Source organism: Ptychodera flava, chromosome 7 (genome assembly GCF_041260155.1).
Source record: "Ptychodera flava strain L36383 chromosome 7, AS_Pfla_20210202, whole genome shotgun sequence".
NCBI lineage: Eukaryota > Metazoa > Hemichordata > Enteropneusta > Ptychoderidae > Ptychodera > Ptychodera flava.
In genome coordinates this window covers 16,240,515-16,263,080 of record NC_091934.1, presented here as the reverse complement: position 1 = coordinate 16,263,080, position 22,566 = coordinate 16,240,515, and the positions used below count along the sequence as shown (strand labels likewise).

General features: G+C 38.8%; 5 protein-coding genes across 5 annotated transcripts in view; 2 read left to right on the top strand and 3 right to left on the bottom strand.

Annotated features, from left to right (window-relative positions):
* Nucleotides 1–464, top strand: part of LOC139136872 (uncharacterized) — a 17,926-nt gene extending 17,462 nt beyond the window's left edge. The window contains exon 2 of the mRNA XM_070704708.1: nt 1–464. This exon is cut by the window's left edge and continues 799 nt beyond it. The gene's annotated coding sequence lies outside the window, so the exon portion shown is untranslated.
* A 6,823-nt stretch (nt 465–7,287) lies between these two features.
* On the top strand, nt 7,288–9,198 carry LOC139136328 (tripartite motif-containing protein 2-like). The gene has a single exon (XM_070704051.1). It carries the CDS (start codon nt 7,288–7,290, stop codon nt 9,196–9,198), a length of 1,911 nt encoding a protein of 636 aa, XP_070560152.1.
* A 4,469-nt stretch (nt 9,199–13,667) lies between these two features.
* LOC139136327 (tripartite motif-containing protein 2-like) lies at nt 13,668–14,681 on the bottom strand. The gene has a single exon (XM_070704050.1). It carries the CDS (start codon nt 14,679–14,681, stop codon nt 13,668–13,670), a length of 1,014 nt encoding a protein of 337 aa, XP_070560151.1.
* A 52-nt stretch (nt 14,682–14,733) lies between these two features.
* Nucleotides 14,734–15,879, bottom strand: LOC139136326 (E3 ubiquitin-protein ligase TRIM56-like). The gene has a single exon (XM_070704049.1). It carries the CDS (start codon nt 15,877–15,879, stop codon nt 14,734–14,736), a length of 1,146 nt encoding a protein of 381 aa, XP_070560150.1.
* Nucleotides 15,880–19,530: 3,651 nt separating this feature from the next.
* On the bottom strand, nt 19,531–22,226 carry LOC139136868 (tripartite motif-containing protein 2-like). The gene is made up of 2 exons (XM_070704705.1): nt 22,081–22,226; nt 19,531–21,799 (listed from the first exon to the last, which is right to left on the bottom strand). The coding sequence occupies exons 1-2, from the start codon at nt 22,126–22,128 to the stop codon at nt 19,997–19,999; spliced, it is 1,851 nt and encodes a 616-aa protein (XP_070560806.1). The 5' UTR covers nt 22,129–22,226; the 3' UTR covers nt 19,531–19,996.
* Nucleotides 22,227–22,566: the final 340 nt, after the last annotated feature.

Genomic DNA, 22,566 nt, shown 5'->3' with positions numbered 1-22,566 from the left:
TTTGAGAGCCACCGTAGTCACGTGACCGAGGCAATACCTTCAGATATGCTACATTTACGTTGTGCTCGGGAAGAATCAACATTTTAAGGGGCCAATATACTGGCAATGGTTGAAGAGAAATAGTGATACATGTTTGCATAAAAGAACAGATTCACAAAATTATCAACTTGATGCAGCCGAAACCATCATAAAACGGTCATAATTTTAAGAAAATTTCGTCTGTCACTGTTGATAAATCTTCTACTCGTATTCTTTAACCTCAATCAAAGCATCATTTGTCCAATATCTTCTGTATTTATTTTCAGCAGATTTTGTCCATTCACTTCTTAGATATTGATCACGTGACTACATTTGGATCTCAATATGCAAATATGTGCGAATAACTCTTCTAAGGAACAGCAATGTCGAAAACTTCATAAGTTATTGAACGCTTTCTCATGAAATAAACGTTTTCTCAAAAAGTAGCCTGACCTTTGGAGTCACTGTTTAATGCATTCACAGATTGAAACCACTTCGACGTATTTTGTTATGTGTAAGCACGGGCCTTTGATCATATGTACTCACGTACTTATTTATTGTCGACAAAGTTCAAAATAGGCACAGGGTACAGGGGAAAGTCCCCTGGGGTGGGGAGGAAGGTGTTTTTTGTGCAACGGTTTACCTTATTTGATTTTATTAATGTTGACTGTGATATTTCAAATAAAGAGTTCAACTCTACACCGTATGACTGCTTTATTATTACCGACAAGTCCTTATCCCCTCTCCAACGTGTGTATGCACCACTGTAATTGCTCCGAGGATTATTAATGCGTGTGGGACGGCTTTGGTGTTGACTCAATCACTTAATCCGCTGATACGGACAGCGGATTAGCAAGTTGGCAATGTTTTCAGAGCAATTACAGAGGAGATAAGGACTTGTAGGTAATAATAAAGCAGTCAGACGGTGTAGAGTTGAACTCTTTATTTGAAATATCACAGTCAAAATTAATAAAATCAAATAAGGTAAACCGTTGCACAAAAAAACACCTTCCTCCCCACCCAAGGGGACTTTTCCCTGTACCCTGTGAAATAGGCTGTCTTCCAAGGACTGTCTTCTCCGGGGATGGATATGTGGACTCTCAAAAGTTACCTCCATTGATATAACTACTTGCACCAATGACGCTCGGCTTACTAAACAAATGAAAGTGCCTGCAATTAAACACATCGGTAAAGCAAGATGATATCGCCCTCAGGCGTTGACAACAATCGTTTGCAAAGTGACTGCAGACTACAGCCAGCTGGTTACTATAGATTACATTTTTTTACTCTATGATCCAGCATGTACCTATTTGAGAAATTCACATGCGTGACAAATTATAAGATGTGTAGACTATGTAGGGAATGACCAAACAATCTGACATACATACGTTATACTTTGTTGTTTGTATATAGGCAGACTTTCAAGAGAGTACAGAAAAAAATCCGCTTTTGTCGTATGCATGGTCCCATGGCAATTAGAGTCCCATGACAAATTTATACCATGTGTGAACTAAAGAAATTTCCATACCCGAAATCAATTATTGATATTTTTGATTTTGTATCAGTGACGTGAAGGTACCTGTAAAATGAATTCAGACTGAATTAGCCAAGTCTCAGACTTCCCATGATACTATGGTCGTATAGAACAGGCCATGGAATTCACTCGTACTGATCAAGCATTCATCTTATTGCCTGCTTGTGAGAATAAGCCAGCAATCCAGTGGAAGGCTCTGTACAAAACCACGAGGGTAGCTCAAATAACTCTGTGCAAACTTACTGAAAAATAATATTGTGACATGAGGGAGACTAGATACTATAGCACAAAGAACTAAGAATGATCTTGGGATAAAGAGTAGCGTGATGCATGCTGTTATGAGACAGTAGCGAGAACGAGTCTGACGTCACGTAACGACTCAACAGAATCAGTTTGCCATGTGGGTAAAAAAGAATAGGTTAGAGATTTGATGACGTGAATGACTGGTCGTCCTGAGCAAATTAAGTGAACTAACAGAATGTGACATCCTGATCCTTTGTGTTCTAAATTGTATTCCTTGCCAAGTTGGCAAATGCAGGCCACTGTAATTAGGCCTAATGCAGAATTAGTGTCGCAATTCTTCGTTTACACGTCTTGGATGTCTGAAAATTTCTATGGGCATCATCATTGAACCCAGAGTCACCCAATGCGTTCTGCAAAAGAGACGCTCTTTTTCTGGTGATAAAGGAAGAAGCAGTCAATCGAGTTTGCATACTTTTAAAACTGGATAAAAGAAACTACTCATGTTTATTGCTTATAAGCAATGCCTAACTCTGAGAAACTGTTCACCCATTTTAGTAGATGGGCGAAAAACTGATTTGACCAAAGGTTATTGGCGATTTGATGAAAGATTATCGGATATAAACAAAACTGCAGCTACTTCTTTTGTTCCACATTAAAGGTGATTCATGTTTCAACGGAAGCCATTCGGAAGACGAGAATGCAATTTCACACAACGTTTATTCTTGTCGGAAGAGGGCGCTGCATTTCGGTTAGGACTTTACCCTTCGTCAGTATCAGTGCTGTGACTTTGACATATCAGGCCTAGGCATGCTGAAAGAGTAATGGTTGTGCTAACTTGTGAGCTTAAGGACTGAAAGTGTCTCTTTGGTTGTAGGCCATTAATATAGCTAGTAGGACATGGTGTTTGCCAAGGTAGGCTTTGACTTTTGTAGCACCCAGGTAAAAAAAAACACAAGAGTTGACACATGCCGATGCACTACAAGATAGGCTGCTCCCTCCTCCTCGTGTCCTGGTCTCAATTTGAAAACAACTTCTAACACTGTAGGTGAATAAAGATGAAATTGTGAAATCATGATTTAAATAGGACATTCCGAAACTTATGATATATAATATACACACCTTGGCATCTATTGTATGGTATTTGCTGTCAACATCACTACGATGTAGCAATATCGGTATGAATACATGATACGATATGGTATCGCATATGATGTGATGCTATATTTATTACCTCCCGAAGAAATATTTCTAGTGATTCAGCAGGCAGGTTGAGCGAGGCAATGTGATAAAAAGCTAAAATGTTACTTTGGTGTATAGCTTTCATCACTTTCTTTGAATAGTGTTCGTATTAAAGTGCCTTTTACGGCCATTCAGTGGTTCAGATAGAACTCCGTAATATTACCACTATGGCAGGCATCAACATACAATTTGGATGCCTACCAGAAGTCACATTACGTGAAAACTTCTTGGGAAAAATTTACCTCTTAAAGAATTTTTCAGAGGCACCTTAACCCACAGCGATAACTTGTACCTATTTGATACCCAGCACATATCAGTTACCATTGATGTGCCTTCACCTGTGCTTTTTGACTCACATTTGACACTTGAGTTTTCCTTAGCACATTGCAATACTTCTCACTTGAAGTCTCCCCTCCCCGACGACCGTTGCCATGTCTTCTGAAGAGGTATTGTTACTCCCTCCAAACTAATGTCTGCATCACTTGGCGGTAGACCTGACGGCAGTTAATTGTAACAGGAGTCTCAAACTTCAAGAGTACATGCTATATCGTCTCTCAAAGTCTCGGAATTCTTACCCGGCAAGGGACAATCTTAACAACGTCTCTCTACTACCACAGATCAATATAATATTAGTCATGGGAAATGAGCGAAACATTATAACAGATGAATATGTTATAAAGACCTGCTTGTATGTTGACTCTCTCTAATGTTAATGAGTAGACCGATCGTTGGTAACGTTTATTACAAGAGAGATTTTGACAAATTTGCATGCACACTGTGTTCATGGCTTAACAAATAAATTTGCAGCAAATAAGGGTAAGGGATTGCGGCTTGGGATTAACCTTTACTATAAAGAACGCTAGGTTTCGTTTTAATCGATTGATAAGCTATATCACATCTACTATGTCGATATGCTATCATGATTTTATTTCCTAGCAATCTCTTCATCGTAACGGTTTGTAGCCCATCCTACATTGTCCGACACAAGGTGATAGTATAGAAACACATCTGAAAAGATACCTCCCTATGATAAACGAGAAAGGACGTTATTTCGACACGTTTCTTCTCATCTTTTTTCTGAAAATAATGCTCATTAATGCAGACTTTAAATATATTGTTTGAGTTAATCAAGAGTTGTGTGTTCTAGGCACTTAATGGATTTTACCATTTCTCTGGATGTCATCGTTTTAGTTAAAATTTTATTAGGATTATTTCCTCTCAGAGAGAGAGAGAGAGGAGAGAGAGAGAGAGAGAGAGAGAGAGAGAGAGAGAGAGAGAGAGAGAGAGAGAGAGTCTTAAAATATAATAGTAAGGGAAAATGATTCGGTAATTTTTATTACAGCTATAGTTTGACACACATGTGATCGATGTGTAGCCAAGCATTGTGTATAGGACAATTGTAATACATCTGATACATATCTGTTGCTAATAACATTTGGAAAGCAAGGTCAGTAGTTAGAGGGCGCTGTGACTTGCATCTAAGCGAGAACTAAATTCCATGCAGGGCGTTACATACGCAGTTCAAAAGCCTTAACAGAATATGACAGAGATGACTTCAGGAATTCGAGAAATTCTCACTGGAATTGAATTTGCATATAAACATACTTTCAAAACAAAACTTTTAGGGATTAACAAATGCTGTTCACAACTGCGCGAGCTCCCGATACGATCAGATTTGATTTGTTTTTCTCTCAAATCCATCAGCTTCTCTTCTTCCCACTCTCCATCTTCTATGAAACCCTCCAGCCGACTCTCTCCTACCACAAACTCTCTGATGACCTCTGAATGCCCCTAACAAAAGCTACCCTTGCCCTGTCCCCGCCATATATCATGAATAATACAAATTTACTAGTACTCCTTTCCAGTCATCACACTAGGCTGTCGAAAACATTTGAATCCCACTCCCTGTCTATCCTTGGGCATCTTTCAAAGTTGCCCGTTCGAGTGTATGCATTTCCCCGCACACTGATGACAAAAATATCCGCTCGTTGATGTGAGAAAACTTAAGCGTACCCGTTGCTACTCGTCATGCGAATACTGTTTTTCTCACGCACAGCTTAGTTTACTGTCCTATACATCCTTCTGTCGACGGTGTCTATATGTAAGTCGTTACTATCCCCGGCCTAATGTTTTGCGTGTCACTGTGTCTGCACTTGTAATTGCGAGAAATTAGAAATTAAACTTACGAGTAATAAAGAGAAAAGAAGGTATACGACCAGACTACACTTTTCTGTTTAAAAATCCGTTGAGATGGACCAAATACATGTACATTTCCTTCGCTTGACAGAGTTTCTGAGTTTTGCGTTTCTGAGAAATAAGAAGTTTGAGGCATTTATTTCAAGAAGATAGAGTTGATGGTGAAATAACCAGCAAATGAATGTGAAGGACAGTTGTCTTTGGAGAAGCATCGTCTAAACTACGCGGCTTGACAGAGTGGCCTACAAATTGAAGAAACATTCCTAGATCAAGTTGAAACATGTTTGTCAAAATGACATACGCACAGTACTAAAGCTCTTAAAACCCATTGAAAGAAGCAAAGAAAAATTAGCCTCTTTGCTTGTTCTAATTACAACTCCTGAGCTCTGTATCTCTAGTTTTATAAGGTGTCGCGAAATTGATCTGCACAGTTTCTAAACGGACCTTTTATTTTATCGTTGAAACTGTGAAGACACATCCATCTCCCCTTTATTGACTATCACTTTACTAATGAAGAAAGACCGTGATTTGAATTTCTTGTCAAAGGAAGGAAAATAGTTTCCCATTCAGGTGCATCAATGAAAACGACAAATACCTTGTAAATTGTCCCATGTAAAATATGTCATTGTATCACTGTTCTATGAAATATCAGTGCTTGTTACTTTCTTGTGCATACAGAGTTCTCGATTTTATACAGTTCTTGAAATTTTCTGTACGACATATAAGAGAAAAGGATCAGGTTTTGTCATCCTTTGTAATAAACTGCAGATTTCACAATGATGGATGCACTTTGCACAACGTACTTTCATTTTCCAAATATCCACATATATCTTATGTATTCAAGTTACGAGCGGGAAACTGCAAGTGAATGATACAATTCGTGGGTGGTATATGAAGCTTTGCAAAACTGACTTTCAATTGCAAACATCAAGATATTTCGGATATATATCTCTGGTCTGTGCGGCCGAAGGGGCGTCAAAAAATTGTAAATGGATGATGATGTTCGTGGCTGGTATGATTCATTTAGGCAGTGTATGAACTGTACCTTAATTAAAAAAAACACACTGACCAAAATCACAGTGACTCCCATTACCATAGTCAAAACACAGAGTGACCCCTGTGGGTGTCCACCCAGGCTCAGAAGAAACAGAGACTTGCTAGCAAGCTTGTTAAGCTATTCTATTTCTTTTAGATACCAAATCTGCATCCATGGTCAGAAATCTTGTTTTCATAATCACTGACTTCTTTATCTCCTCTATTTGTGACCAGTAATGAATTTGACCATCTCTTCTGCGCGTTTTGAGATGCCGAAAAATGTTTCTCACTTCACATATTGCAATAAATGCTCATGATATGTATGTAGCTTTTGTTCTGTCAATAGCGTGCCTTGACGCTGTCATTACAACTGACGTAGATTGAAAACTTATTTTTTGTACTCAGTATTTTTAACGGAGTACATCTTTCAGACAGTCAAACGGACAAGGTAGTCATTAACATATTATACAGGAAATCGTTTTCAACCCATAAATGATCAGAGATTTCATGTACACTTTTTCGTAAACAGGTGTCACATTTTAAAAAGTTAAGCACGTGAAATTGTCATAGCTTCATCCGATGAGAGGGTGTATTTTAAACTCGTAACCCATAATTTTCAAGAGAACAAAATTCTCTAGTTCATCGTAGCAAACAGTAACTGATGACGCGTACGCGTTCTGGAAAATTCTCATGCTAAAAGTCATCGCAGCCAGGGGAACCGTGCCAAGGTTTCATCATTGACACCAAGTTACTGAAAATTAAAATGAGCACATTGAAAGTAGGGTGTTTTGACTAGCATGCTCCCTTCAACGTAGTTCTATACTGTCAATTGTCAATAGCTCTAATATCTTACCCTGATGATCAATGGTTCGCTGCTTGAGGGTCCAAAGTTCAGCAATACTGAACACTTTGAACTACCACATTGTCCTACCCATGAAGCCTTGCTTCCGGGAATTGCAAAACATACCATTTCTGCAGTCGTTCATCGTCCTACTCCGATTGCTCGGCAAACACCGTAAAACATGGCAGCTAAGGGATCGAAACTACCCGAAAAATTCGACGAGAATTTCTTTCTATGCGGGATCTGCTCTGAGCGATACAAGAATGCCAAAATTCTACCATGTCTGCACAGCTTCTGTGAGCCTTGTCTCGGTAAGCTAGCTGAGAAGAGGGGCGCCATTACATGTCCGGTTTGTCGTAGAGTTCATGAACTCAACGATAATGGTGTGGCAGGAATTGAGACCAACGTCTTCCTGAATGATTTACTAGAATATTTTGCGACACATGAGGATGGATTTGAGTCAAAGAAATGCGCAATATGTGAAGAGGGCAAAGCGACAACTCACTGCATTGAGTGCAGCTTTGTTATTTGTCATGCTTGTGCTAAAGGTCATACAAAGATCCCGCTGACGAAATCACACCGTCTGTTGAAACTCGATGAATATCACGCAGCAGCGTCAGCTAACCCAGCCTCGGTCGAACCCCCTGTCTACTGCAACACACATTCAAAGTTTCAGGTCGAATTCTACTGTGATACCTGCAACATGGCAATCTGTCTTAAGTGTACTGCACTGGATCATTCGAAACCAGAACACCAGTACAGGTGTGTCAAAGACGCTGCAAGGCGCTTCAGTCAATATTTGTCTGACGTCACCACTAGTGTGAGAGTGAAAGAACGCCAAGCACATGACAGCAAAACCACAGTGCAAAAAGTATTACAATCGCTAGACAAGTGTTACCGAGGAGAGAAAGAAACAATCAGAAAACACATCCGTCAAACTATCGAAGAAGTGACACGTCTGATACAGGAAAACGGCGACGAAATACTGACAGAGTTGAAAGGTGAATACGATAAACGAAAAGTTAACTTGACTGCACAATTGAAAGAACTTGACATCGCTGAGAATGACCTGACAAGTACTCGTGAATATGTTGAGACACTGATGCATTATGGGAACGCTTCACAGCTAATGTCAGCAAAGAGGAGAGTTGATCATCAAACAGAAGAATTGCTGAAAGCACAAACACAGCTAGAGCCAGTGGAAGACGACTACATGGAGTTTCAACAATTTGACGACTTCTGTAGAAAGAAAAGTCTTGGGACAATAACATTCATTCCGACGGTGTACAAAGTGGAGTCAGTCACTCCAACAGTTCGAGTTGGCGAAGACATCACATGCACCATTCGAAGCGCGAATGAATCAAGCCTAAACAAGGAAGAGGTATCACATCGTGTCAAAGTTGAAGCTGTGATGAAGACACCTGACGGTAACACAGAGAAAGTGGAAGTCAAGGACAATGAGAATGGAACAATGACTTTGAAAACACGTGTAGAGGTAGAGGGGGAACATGAATTGTCAGTGACAGTATGTAAGAAACCAGTAGAAGGATCACCGGTTAACATTAAGGTTATCGCTAAGAAAGGGTTGATGTGTAAGTTTGGGGAGAAAGGTTCAGGGATCGGTCAGTTTAATGATTTACAGGGGATGACAATGATGAGAAACGGTGACGTGTTGGTTGCTGAGTATAACAATCAAAGATTACAAAGTTTTACTGTAAATGGAAGACATCGGAAGATGTTCAAGTTTGCAAATGTCAGTAATTTCCATCCCTATGATGCAGCTGTATCAGTGAATGGTAATGTCTTTACTACAGACAATGGAAATAATCAGGTAATTGTCTGTGATGAGAATGGTGAACTAATCAGGTGTTTTGGAAAGGGTAAGATTCGTCTTCCCATTGGTATCGATATCAATCCTGTCAATGGAAGGGTTTATATTGTAGACTATGGTGCTCACTGTATTCACATTTACGATCAAGACGGCAATCACATCAAATCATTCGGTAGTAATGGAAGTCAGAAGGGTCAGTTTAGCTATCCCAGGTTTGTCTGTATTGACAACGCGGCAATGTCTATGTATCAGACAGTATAACCATAGAATCCAAGTGTTCAATGGTGATGGTCAGTTCCTCTATACATTTGGCTCCATGGAAGTGGTGATGGTCAGATGAAACTGTCCCATGGAATGGTGGTGGACAAACACGGTTATGTGTATGTCGCAGATTACGCCAATAACAGAATTGTGAAATACGAATCGAATGGTAAATTTGTTTGCCGTATCGATGAAGTAGGTGACGGTATTAACCGTCCTACGGTGTCTGTGTCACTGACGATGACAGAGTTATAGTGGCTGATAACGGTAACAATTGCATTAAAGTTTCACTCAATAATTCTGCTAATTGAGGATATGGTTCGTTGTAGCATTAATGAATGTACATGTTTCTCATATTTCTAAAAATATTTCTAAGTTCGGTAGAGTGTACAACAAAGAGAATAAAACCAAGGGCATCGAACGGCAAGCAAAGTAAAACTACATTTTAGTGAGTTGTAAAACGATTTTGTGAATTTTAAATTTCAGATACATGTCGGTCTCATATCGTGGCCCCTCCCTACACGCAGCACGGAATATTATTATTGAGAATACGAACTCTTTTTCTTGTGACAATATCTTCAATATTTGTAAGAGATTTCATTTTCCCAAAGCAAATAGTTTAATTCTGTACGGGAAAGTTTATTTTAGGGTAAAATGTGTTGAAACAAAAACAAAAGTTTAACTTTAACAAAATACAATTAACTTTAACTTCAAATAAAATATTTGTTTCTCAAAAATATTGTTTGTTTTGTAAAACAAGTAAACATTGTTCAAGAGTACGAACTTAAAACTTTGAAGCCTTTGGTCTGAGCACGAATTGTATTTCTTAAATGGACGGTAAACCTTTCTAGAATAAAATTAATTTCTCAATGGAAAACAGATTTTCTCAGAGCAGCAAATTGAAATACACTAAATACAACTTTTAATGGAGCGAATTTTTTTCTGAAGAAGTCAAAATTAATTCTTTTGAGATACATATTCTACATTTGAGTATTGTAAAACTAAACACTATGGAATCAGTCAAACTTACTGTTCTTGAGGGGGGCAATTTATTTTCACGGAGAAACACTTTTGTGTGAGGGCGCAACTACTTTAATGCACAGTAAAATCTTTCAAATGTGACAGAGTAACATTTTTGGGAAGAGTAACACATTTTCCGACAAATGCAAAACATTATCTTAACGGCGGCGGAAGTTAAATTATCCATCATGCAACACCCAAGTTTACCCCTGAAACCTGTGGGCGATGATGGGCCAGTGTCTCTGAGACAACCGCACCTGGCTTCTTGGTGTTACGGACACGCAAACGGGTCATATTGTTGAGTAGCTGCAATAATTGTAGTCCACGGCTGTATGTTGAAATACACGTGTTGAGCTTGTCAACTCAACCTTTATACGTAAAACTACATGTATGCCATCATCGTTGTCATATGAATTGTGCTCCCGACTAGAATTCAAAGTTAAATAGTAACAGTGAAATTTGTGCTTCGAAATTGACAATGCTGAAAACACGCTTTGGGAGTTGAACGAGAACTTGCAATTGTCACATTTAAACATAAAATGAAATATGGCAACCTTATCAAAGGTAAAGATACTAGCTTTATCATGATAAATCGAATAAAAGTTATTGAATAAAACTAGTTTCTCAAATTCAGTTGTGTTTTTGAGTCGCTGACTTCTTTCATCAAGTCAGTATTTCAGTGTGTGTGTGTTTTTTTTTCAAATTTCAACGTCTTCGTCGTATATTTTTCTTGCGATGGTATTTTACAATAATTGTAACGATCCCACATTTCTAGCGTGCATTGAACTGAAATCTTTTATGACTTTTAGTACAAATTTTGTACCTCCATCTTGCAGAGGGCGAAAGATTGGAAGGTTTACCATTCACTCAGTTGAGAGAAGATGTTATGAGTTTGTTTTGAAATTAGGAAACCAGGGAACGATGTACACAGTCAGACTTGAATGTCATGATTATTTATTTATTCTCGTCGGAAATATTTCTTTTCATGATGCTGTTATAATACAAGTGATAAATCAAAATGTATCGTTTTGCTCCCACTTTACATGATGTCATGCAATCTTAGTATACAGGGTAGAAAAGTATTGCTCGTTGAGGACACGGCTTTGTTATTTCTCTGTTACCGTAGTTATAAAATACAAATGGATAAACGCACTCTTCTATGTGCCTTGATCTGTTTGTCGTGCGCTTGACCTCATCACTCGCTTCGATTTTGCAAGGCAGCGGACTCCTCGGCTGTGCGTATACACATCAAGCACCTTGTCGCGAAGAGCGTAACAGATCTGTATGGTTAAAATAAAAAACAAAGCGATTTCCATAAAGTCTTTATTTCTGGTCTTTGTATTTGTGTTCATTGAGAAAAATGAAAGGTATCATAGAATTTTGCGCTAACACTTTTTGCAGGTCTGCGATATAGAATTTCAAAATATTAAATAATACTTATGTAACGTTTTGTATTTAATGATGCCAGTAATTTTGTACATTGAACATTTCTTTGTATTCTTGTCTCTGAGTAGAGGTTAAATCTATCAGTCTGCTTCGATATAATTTCTAGTCCAACATGGATGTTTATCTATCCACTGCGTTACAACCATCTCCTAGACAGGCCATCGCGAAAAATAAATAAAAATCCTGCTCCGAATTCTAAGATGTGAGTGATTCATCTATTTGAAGTTCGGCTCTGACGATACTTACATATAACATCGTTGTAAGTATGGCATCTCTAGACAGACATGTCTATGTTGAATAATTCAGCCACATTTTGAATTTAAAGTTTCTGGAATAATGTCATATTGTTTATATTGAAACATATACGTTGTAAATTTTCTGTGCAAATATAAACAAGTGACGATATTTTGCGGTGCATCCTATGATTCCATTTGTCTATCGATATTTTTTCAAATTATTATAAAGGTACCATTGTAAGTCTAGTAGACAGCAGTTTGTAGCTACATAACATCAAACAACCTTCGATCACAAACGATATCATTGAAAGAATATCACGACTGCTACAGAGGTTTTTACTAAAAGCGCTCTCATACAACTCAATATTCGATTAATCGCTTTGGTCTGATATAAAGTTGCAATGACTGCTGATCACAAAACTATCAACAATATTCCTCTGGGAGAAGCCTTTTCTCAGTATTTCACGGCAAAAAGAGCGAAAGATACATTCTGCTTGTACAGAAAGAATGATTTGTGGACAACGTTGCCCTTTCAAGTCACCTCTTGCTATTGGTCGCTTGAGGGCGCTCTCTCGAGACTTCCAAAGAGCTCCCCTAAATTTATTCGCAAGACATTCTTTGTCCATCATGATTTTTTCGTTTGCTTTGTTTATTCACATTAAATTAGACATGACGCTTAATGTTGATGATAAACATATTCTCCATCAAAGTCACTATTTATTGAATAAATTTTTACTTTCCTTTCAAAACGAAAGGATCGCCTTAATATAGTTTCGGGTAAGGAGGGGTAATGTACAGCAGGTGGAGGCGATCTTCAAAAAACTCTCGCGAACACATCGAAATTAGGTATCAGTGTCCTGTCAACGGATTGATTCATTTCTGTCTTTGTCAATGATGTATTTATTTATCGGCGCGCTCATTTATATAACGTCGAAACGGAATTGTAACTCAACACAAATCAGCTTAAGCAACATAATTACATGAATCAAATTATCACATCCTTTTGATATTTATTCTCTGAAAAAGTTGTAAAGTAAAGTAGTCGATCATTACAAAAAAGATCATCCATTTAAGATTAAGCTAATATATGGTAAGGTATTGTGTATTTTATGCTGAATATAATCCGCGTGTCTAAATGTACATTAGTACTTAAGTTAAGTACCATTGAACGCAACTTGGAAGGTTCACAAGCTGCTAACACTAAACATCACTTATTGTTTAATGAAACAGTTTGACAATTAAAATGTTAAGAACAGAACAATAAATGTTACCATAAGAATCTGTACTTCAAATTGCGTACATATCTATGACATCATCAGCGAAGTCAATCTTATCAGATACAACGAAAATATACCACATCAAAAACTGCAATAATAATTTTGAATAAGAAATCAGAAAATTAAGTGCGCAGGTATCGAGGAAAATTGCAAGGGTAAAAACTAAAGAAACAACGAAAATATTTGCAAGCCGTGTCGGTGAACGGTTGATGAATTTTACCAAAAAGTCAAAACAATAAATGCTAGTAGTAGACCAAGCCCCATAGAGGCTCTGGCCATCACTGTGATTTGTGAAAAATCACCGGAGAGATCCTTTGAAATATATTAATCAAGATTCGGCAATGACTTAAAAATCTTCACAGGACAGTGAAAATGTTGACTGTAACCTTCGGCCGCATTTTGTCATATTGGTGAAGCTTTCTCTGTAAAATGTTCTACTGAATACTTTGTTTTTACCGGACTGGCGTTATTCAATGACTGGCAAACTGCATTATTGTGCATACATCCTGATGCAGCCGTTTCCCCGATCACTTACAATGACTCTGTCATCGTCAGTGACACAGACACCGATAGGACTATTCAGCTGGCCACTTGCATCATCGACACGACTAACAAATCTACCATGTGATTCGTATTTCATGATTCTGTTATTGCCATTATCTGCCACGTACACATTGCCGTGCCTATCCACAGCTATTCCATAGGGATCATTCATCTGACCATCAACACTTCCCTTGCAGCCAAATGTAAAGAGGAACTGACCATCACCATTGAACACTTGGATTCTATGGTTATCACGGTCTGATACATAGACATTGCCGATGGTGTTAATACACACGCAGAAGGGACGAATAAATTGACCCTCCTGACTTCCGTTACTACCGAATGATTTGATATGATTGCCGTCTTGATCGTAAATGTGAACACAGTGAATATTTTGATCAACAATATAAACCCATCCGTTGACTGGATTGATGGCGATGCCACCTGGGAACTTGATCCTACCTTGTCCAAAATACCGAATTAGCTTGCCATTCTCATCACAGACAATTATTTGTTTGTTTCCGAAGTCCGAAATGAGGATATTGTCATCCAACGACACAGCAACAAAATTTGGATAAAAACCCTCTATATTTGTAAACTGAATTTGTTTACTACCTCCGCCAGCTAAAGAAACAAACTGTAGGCCCTGAATATCTGCATCACAGATCAACACATCAGTCGTTTTCATCTTTGCTATCCCCCATAAACCACAAAAATTGTTACTGGTTTGCAATTTCCCTCTTATTTTGCATGCCAACCCATTGGCTGGTATAACTTTAATTCTGACCGGTGATCTCTGAACTGGTTTCCTACCTACTGTCACTGACAATTCATGTTCCCCTACTTCCTTTACACGTGTTTTCAAAGTCATTGTTCCATTCTCATTGTCCTTGACTTCCACTTTTTGTGTGTTACCGTCAGGTGTCTTCATCACAGCTTTAACTTTGACATGCTGTGCCATGCCTTCCTGATGGGTCGATTTATTCTCACTTCGAATTGTAACCAAGATTTCATTACCGATTCTGGTACACTGATTGAAAGCGTCTAGTTTGTACACCGTTGGAATCAAATTTAATTGTTCCCAAGGATTTCTCTCTACAGAAGTCATTACATGGTTCAAACTGAATGTAGTCGTCTTCCACTGGCTCTACCTGTGTCTGTACTTTCAGCAATTCTTCTCTTTGATAATCAACTCCCTTCTTTGCAGACAGTAGCTGTGAAGCGTTCCCATAATGCATCAGTTTCTCAGCATATTCACGAGTACTTGTCAGGTCATTCTCAGCAATGTCAAGTTCTTTCAGTTGAGCGGTCAGGTTAACTTTCCTTGTATCGTATTCACTTTTCAACTCTGTCAGCAGTTGATCGCCATGTTCGCGTATCTGACGCGTCATTTCTTCAATATTTTGGCGAATTGTGTCTCTGATGTTTTCTTCCTGTCTTACATAACATTTATCAATGGATTCTAACATTTGCTGAACTTTGACTTTACTGCTTTTTGCCTCCGCCTCTTTCTCTTTCGACTTATCGACTATTGCGGCTAGATCTGCTTTGAAGCTTTGAGCTGCCTCGTTAACACATCTGAATTGGTGTTCTTGCTTAGAATGGTGTGATATGGTACATTTAGCACAGATTACCACGTCACAGGTGTCACAATAGAGCTCAATGTCATAGCATGGGTGTTTGTTACAGTAGACTGGAGGTTGTACAGACGCAGGATTAGAGTGGACCGCTGCGGTGTACTCCACTAATGGTACCAGGCGATGCGATTTCGTCGAGGGGAACTTCGTGTGTGGAACTACGCAGGCTTTACACAAATCAAATGTGCACTCAACGCAGTGGTTTGTTGCCTCACCTCGGTCACACCCATCGCATTTGTTCGATTCCGCTTTACATTCCCTCTCAGTGAAAAGCTGCACCAGATCATTCAGAAAGACACTGGTCGAAATTCCGGCGACGCCATTACTCGTGAGGTCATGTTGTCGACGACACACAGGGCAAGTAATGGCACCTCCGCCTTCAGCCATCTGAATTAGACACGGCTCACAGAAGCTGTGGAGACATGGTAGCATTTTCGCATTCTTGTAACGCTCGAAGCAGATCCCGCAGCGCAGAAAGTTCTCGTCGATTTCTGCCATTAGTGTTGACTCATTGTCTGCCATGTTGTCAACCGACCTTTAAAAAGATTTCACCCCAGGTCGATTTGCACTTTTCGAGTGTTCGAGTTCTGCAGGACACTGTGACGTGCTACGTCCGGATACAAAAGGTCTGGACTTTGACCCGCAGGGTTCAAAGTTTAGTGGAAAGCGCCCCCTATTCGTGTACAAGTAGTTTATCTTGTACAGCCGCATCAGGTGAAGCTAAGTGCTAAATTCGGCCAATTCTACAAAATCAGCACAGAAACAAATTTGAAGCTTGATATACTGAAGTTACATTGTTTTGACCTTGACCTGAATATTTGGAGGGGAAAGTGGAGCTGTTCGAAACTGCCTTTCCACTGGTATATGCGGCAAAAATCCATGCTACTGAATTATGTTGCCCACTGCCCTCCAGTATCTATTGTCTGCCGCTCGCAACTCCCACACGTAGTTTAAGCTTCCTACTGCCTCTCTCCATCACTGAAAGTTCCCTCTTGCACACTAGGCTGCGTTCCTAGATAACGGTTGGGGTCGGCTGGAGGAATCGGGATTGAAATGTGTTTTTTCAAATCCCCTCAGTACCCTCAAAATTTTTCAAGCTCCCGTCTTTATCATATAGCCGCATACTTAGGATGCGCGCAAAGAAAAAATAAACACAGGTATTAGGCAGATGTTCGACGTTATCTGCAATTAGCAGTTTATAGAGCCACATCCTTTAAAGGCCAGTTCTTAAATTTTTAAACGCATCAGTGGAATTTTTGGATAGCACCTGCTGAAGAGCACACAAAATGACTGTCATGAGAGACTATGCAACTGTGAATTCCTAGCTACATTTTGCCAAATTGTCGTAGTGAAAAACTAAGCACAGTGACCTAACAAAAACTATTTTTTCAAAAGTATGAGACATATGACTTAGATGCTGCTCCACTTGACAATACTGGAAGTTTAAAAACTCCATAAAATAAAGGTTTGATCTCTAAAATGTTTGGTGTAGGCCTAATAATGGCAAATTTGGTAGAAAATAAATAGTTCAATTTAGTCACACATTTTTCTTAAAAGTCTTTACCGTTCAAAGTTTTACATTTGTGGTATTTTACCATGAGAATGTCAAAATTTAGAAAATCAAGCATGGTGACCTCAATTTTTTCTTTAATATTTGATTATTCTCATATGCCAGAATTCGAAACGTCGGGCAAATGGTCACCTACCCTCGGGCAGATAGTCCCATGTTTGGGCTATGATATATAGTATTCATCAAACTGTATGTGCAATTCAAATCAAAGATAATACGATATCAAAGAAACCAAAGAGAAGTCAATAAAAGAAGCTATAAATCTTTCACCTGAAAAGTGCCAATGTACTTCTAAAAAGTACATGTAAAAAGTGTGAATAGAATGCAAATCTGAAAACAGTAAGCGTCTAGAAAATACGGTTATATTGCTATCAGCTGTTAAATGTACAGCTGTGGACAGTTTTGACGTTTCGTTTTTTCTGAGTTAAATTCATCCTCGCCAACATCACAGAAAAGACTGAAACACGCAGCACGACCTTGTCGATGGACCTGGCACATGTTCAGAGAATATTTTGAATATTCAGGCATAAATTAAGATGAATAGCAAACAAAATGCATATTATACAAATACAAGCGCATATTTTAATGAACTTTATAAGGGAAAACAATGACAGAAATCACGAGTCCATTGCAAAAAATCGTAACAAGAATGAAAAAAGTCAATAAAATTGAAAGGCATATCGTGTATTGTCTCTTTGATATGTTCAATAAATCACCATTGCCTTAACAGAAGTAGCCAACATCAACACTTGCCACATCTTGTCCTAAAAGTAAATTAATTTACTTCAATCATCAATAAGCTTATTCATATAATCTGAGATTCATTGTATTATATTATAATCATCATCATCACTGTCATCATCAGCATCATCATCAGCAGCAGCGTTACTACCATCGTCGTCATCATCTTAGTAATTGTTGTTTAACTCAGATGTTTATGACTCTTCTTGTTTCAATAGGCCAAACCCGGAATTAGAATCGACCACGGTACAAACAAAGCCATGTGCGCAAACGCGCATAGACGTTTGTGTATTTGCATACGCGTTAGCACACATGTGGCTTAGTCTGTACCGGCATCACGTGATTATTTGGGCGTACTGAGTCTGTTTATTCCGGAGTAGAACCATTATCGTCAGTTGTTCAAACACATCTCTGCCATGTATTGGAAATTATCAATTCTCACGAGATGTCTATGTCTTTGTTCATTATTTTCTTCCCGACTTCAAACTAGTAATTATTATTCAACTAGGGGAAATCTTTACTTTGATAGGCTAACAGCAATCATGTTTAAAGCCAATAAATGGATCATAAAGTTGATATTATTTGCATTCTGATAAACAATTAGTGCTTAAAACGTTGATCTTTTGATTTCAGCCAAAGCTTTTAAATGATGATGAAACGCTTTTGTAGTGCATAGCAAGAATTTTTACAACCAGCAGCAGTCAAATGTCGCATAGTGGCTACTTAAGTGTTTACGGATTCGAAGAAAATGATCAAGCAATGATTTCCAAGACAAAAGAGTGGATGTAAATCTTTCGAAGCTGGTTTACTCTTGTAGTGTTGTTTGTTCTATTATCCATTCGATTCGATTTTAAGATTTTATGTTCTGTATTTTTACATTACTTGCAGAAAACGATTTAAAAGATGTTTAAGCACAGAAGTTATGAAACAAACGCGGGACAGCTGTAACGCTCGTTTTTGTCAAATTAAAACTAGTCGTTGCCAAGTGTCGCGGCATTGACAAGACACCAAGCTCAGGGGAGATATGTTAAGACTATCAAAGCTGATGCATTATAAGTCAAAGTATTATGGGTATTCCTGAAACCACGAATTAAATTTTACAATAGAAGCTTGGACTTTTTCAACACGTATTGCCATTCTATAAGATACGATAAGATCTCTTTCGCCACAAATTCTTTTCGAAATGTAACAGCTGACTCGCACTATGCATTTGTAGATGGACTGCATGGTGTGTTGTAAACGCAACAACTGATATCAGTTTAACAAATCTTGTTGCTCTTGTTAGACGCACTATTATGCAACTAACGAATCTCAATGAACAATAAATTTCACGTCACAACTGTATATTTGCAGATCATTTATATAACAAAATGGCTGTAACTTGTAATAATATTTCATCATTTTAGTGGTCAAAAACATTTTGTAGTACAAAGTATTATCCCCGTAAACGTAACGCATATTGTGAAATCTACAACATTGTGAAATCTACAAAAGAATTCTGGTCAGAGCTAAAATTCAGTTGTCAACAATAACATTTTACATTTCTCATAGACCTACATAGAAGCCGTGGTAACGACCCGAAACACTAGGCACTTGATTTAGAAAAATAAACAGCAACGAAACACAGAAATCAAAAATACATCAAAAATTAAAGTTAACCATGATTTAAAGCACATGTCTAGAGCTTCCATATCTCATTATGTAGAAACGTTTCATCATCGGCAAAAATAACAAAAGTGAATATGAATTTTGTATTGCAATACAGACCGCCAAATATATTGGCAATCTGTATTGCAATACATTTTATATCGTATATCTTACGACGAAGCCAATAACACAGTCCTCCTCAATCAAAAATAATCCACAATATTTCATAAAAACAAACAAATGAACTAAGTACATCAAGAATTCTTTTTTCAAAGATCACAAAATTGAGTGATTAGGCGGTGTCATCTACATTGTTGAAAATGTTGAAAAGAAAATGCCACTATTTCTTTGAAGCATGGCAAATAAAACTACGAAATCAAAAGACTTCTTGTCTCGAGATATCCCTGTCTCGCGTCGTTTCTCATATAGTACGTATTAACAAAATTCAAAACTGAAGAGCATTCCAGCGATATAAATCTGATTAGTCCATTTACTACTCTGTCGCCACACGATCAGTGACTGAGATCATCGCGATAGAACTATGGTTAGGTATACGTCCATACTGAGATGATTCATCTGCCTTTTACCGTTTCACAACAGCCTCTTCATCTCAGTGATCAAAGGCATTTGATTGATTTTAAATTTGTTTTCAATCATTGAAAGTGATCAATGTTTGAATCATTACGACAGAGCAAACACCTTGATGCAATTACCTTTCTGATCACCTACTATGACTGTGCCGTTATCGGCAACACAGACACTCATGGGACTATTAAGAACATCACTCGCATCATCGACATTACAAACGTATTTGCCACGTGATTCGTATTTCACGACCCTGGCATTGTTGCAATCTGCGACATACACATGGCCGTGTTTGTCAACAGCCACTCCTTTAGGATAGTCAAGTTCACCATCACCATTTCCCTCGGAGCCGAATGTATAGAGGAAGTGACCATCACCATTGAACACTTGGATTCTATGGTTGCCACTATCTGATACAAAGACATTGCCAGTATTATCGATACAGACAAATGTGGGATAGCTAAACTGACCATTCCGATTTCCGAAACCACCAAATGATTTGATATGATTGCCGCCCTTGTCGTAAATGTGAATACAGTGAGCCCAATTATCCACAACATAAACCCTTCCATTGAAATAATTATTAGCTATGCCAATCGGATACCGAAATTTACCCTTTCCAAAACACCTGACTACATTGCCATTCTCATCACAGACAATTACCTGATTACTTCCAGAATCAGTGGTCAAAATATTACCATCAACTGAAATAGTTGCATCACTGGGGTGGAAAGTATGGACACCTGCAAAGTCGAACATCTTTCGAAGAATTCCCTTTACAGTGAAAGATTGTAATCTCTGATTACTATACTCACAGACCAGCACGTCACCGTTTCTCATCATTGTTATTCCCTGTATACAACCTATCAGGCCAATCCCCAAACCCTTTTCCCAAAATTGACACACCAATCTCTTCTTTGGGATGACCTTGATTCTGACCGGTGACCCGTGCACTGGCTTTTGGCTCACTGCTACTGAAAGTTCGTGTACACCTTGTATTTTTACGCGTGTTTTCAAAGTCAATATTCCTCCCTCTTCGCCTACGACTTCTAGTTCCTGTGTGCTGTCGTCAGGTGGCTTCAGCACTGCTTCAATTTTGACATTCTGTAACTCATTTGATTTATTCCAAATTGAGTTGTCTGTGTTCAAAAGTTTAACTGCAATTTCTTCATCTACTCGTACGATTGTAGGGATCTCACTGAGTTGATATACTGGTTGTACCGATATTGCTCCAAGACACTTATCTTGACAAAAGTCATCACATGGTTGAAATTTAATGCAATCGTTATCCATTGGCTCTACCCTGCTTTTCACTTCCACCAGCTCTTCCGTTTGTTTTTCAATCGCTTTCTTCGCCGACACTAGCTGCGAAGCATTGCCGTAATGCAGTAAGTTTTCGAGATATTCGCAAACGCTTGTAAGATAGTTGCCATCCTTGTCTAGCTCTCTCAGTTGTGTTGTTAAGTTTTCTGTCTTTTTATCGTATTCGTATTTCAACTCTGCCAAAAGCTTTTCACCATTCTCTTTTATTAGCTGTGTTACCTTTACGACCGTGCGATCGATGTGCTCTCTCAGGTTTTCCTCATCTCTCTGGTAACATTCATCAAGACATTCTAATACCTCCTCCGTTGTGCTTCTGCCTTCAATGAATTGTTTTTCTTTCATTTTCACTTTGTCGATGATTGCAGACAATTGTCGAGTAAAGTCGATGGCTGCGTCTTCTATACTGCGGTACTTGTGTCCAGTCAGGGGATGATCTAATGCCGTGCACTTCAGGCAGATTGTCGTGTTGCAGGTATCACAGTAGAATGCCTTCGGATACTCTGGATGGGTGTTGCAGTAAATAAGTGGTTCCAATGAGGCTGGGTCAGAGGACATCGTTGCATAGTATTCAGCAACCTGTAGTAGGCGATGTGCTTTCGTCATAGGAATGTTTGTGTGAGCTTTAGAACAGATTCTACATATATCAATGTTGCACTCAACGCAGTGCGTTGTTACTACACCTCCCTCACACGCTCCACATTTTTCAGACTCGTGATCGCGATCTCGTCTTGTGAAATACTCGACTATATCGTTCAGGAACGTATTGGTGTCAGTTCCTGCTACGCCATCATCGGAGAATTCGTGTACTCGACAGCAATCAGGACATGTAACTTCACGATTTTTGTCTGCTGTCTTACCGAGACACGGTTCACAGAAACTGTGCAGGCACGGTAGAGTTTTCGCATTCTCGTATTGCTTAGTACAGATCCCACAACGGAGAAAATTCTCGCTGATTTCCGTCAGTACCTTTGGCTGTTTGGCTGCCATATTGACACCCTACCAAGTGAACGATAATGAAATACGTAAATATGTACCTGTCGGTACGAGTTCCAGGAAGCAAAGCCTCATGGGAACACTAGAATAGGGTCACTCAAAGAGATCGAAGTTCATCGTGGTCCACAGAATTAATCACCATCGCCCTAGCTCTATTTTCGGTGAATCGGATGGAATTTCTCAGAATGTCTGAGGGACTGGTCAGTTTTTCAGCCTAGGGTGGATTCACGGGGTCATCCTGTTTTTGACTTTGGTGAAAGGGGGTCACCATGTTTTTTAAAATGCCCAATGGGGGGTCAGTGTGTTTTTCAAGTTCGACACGGGCTCATACTTGCATAAAATGCATTTTG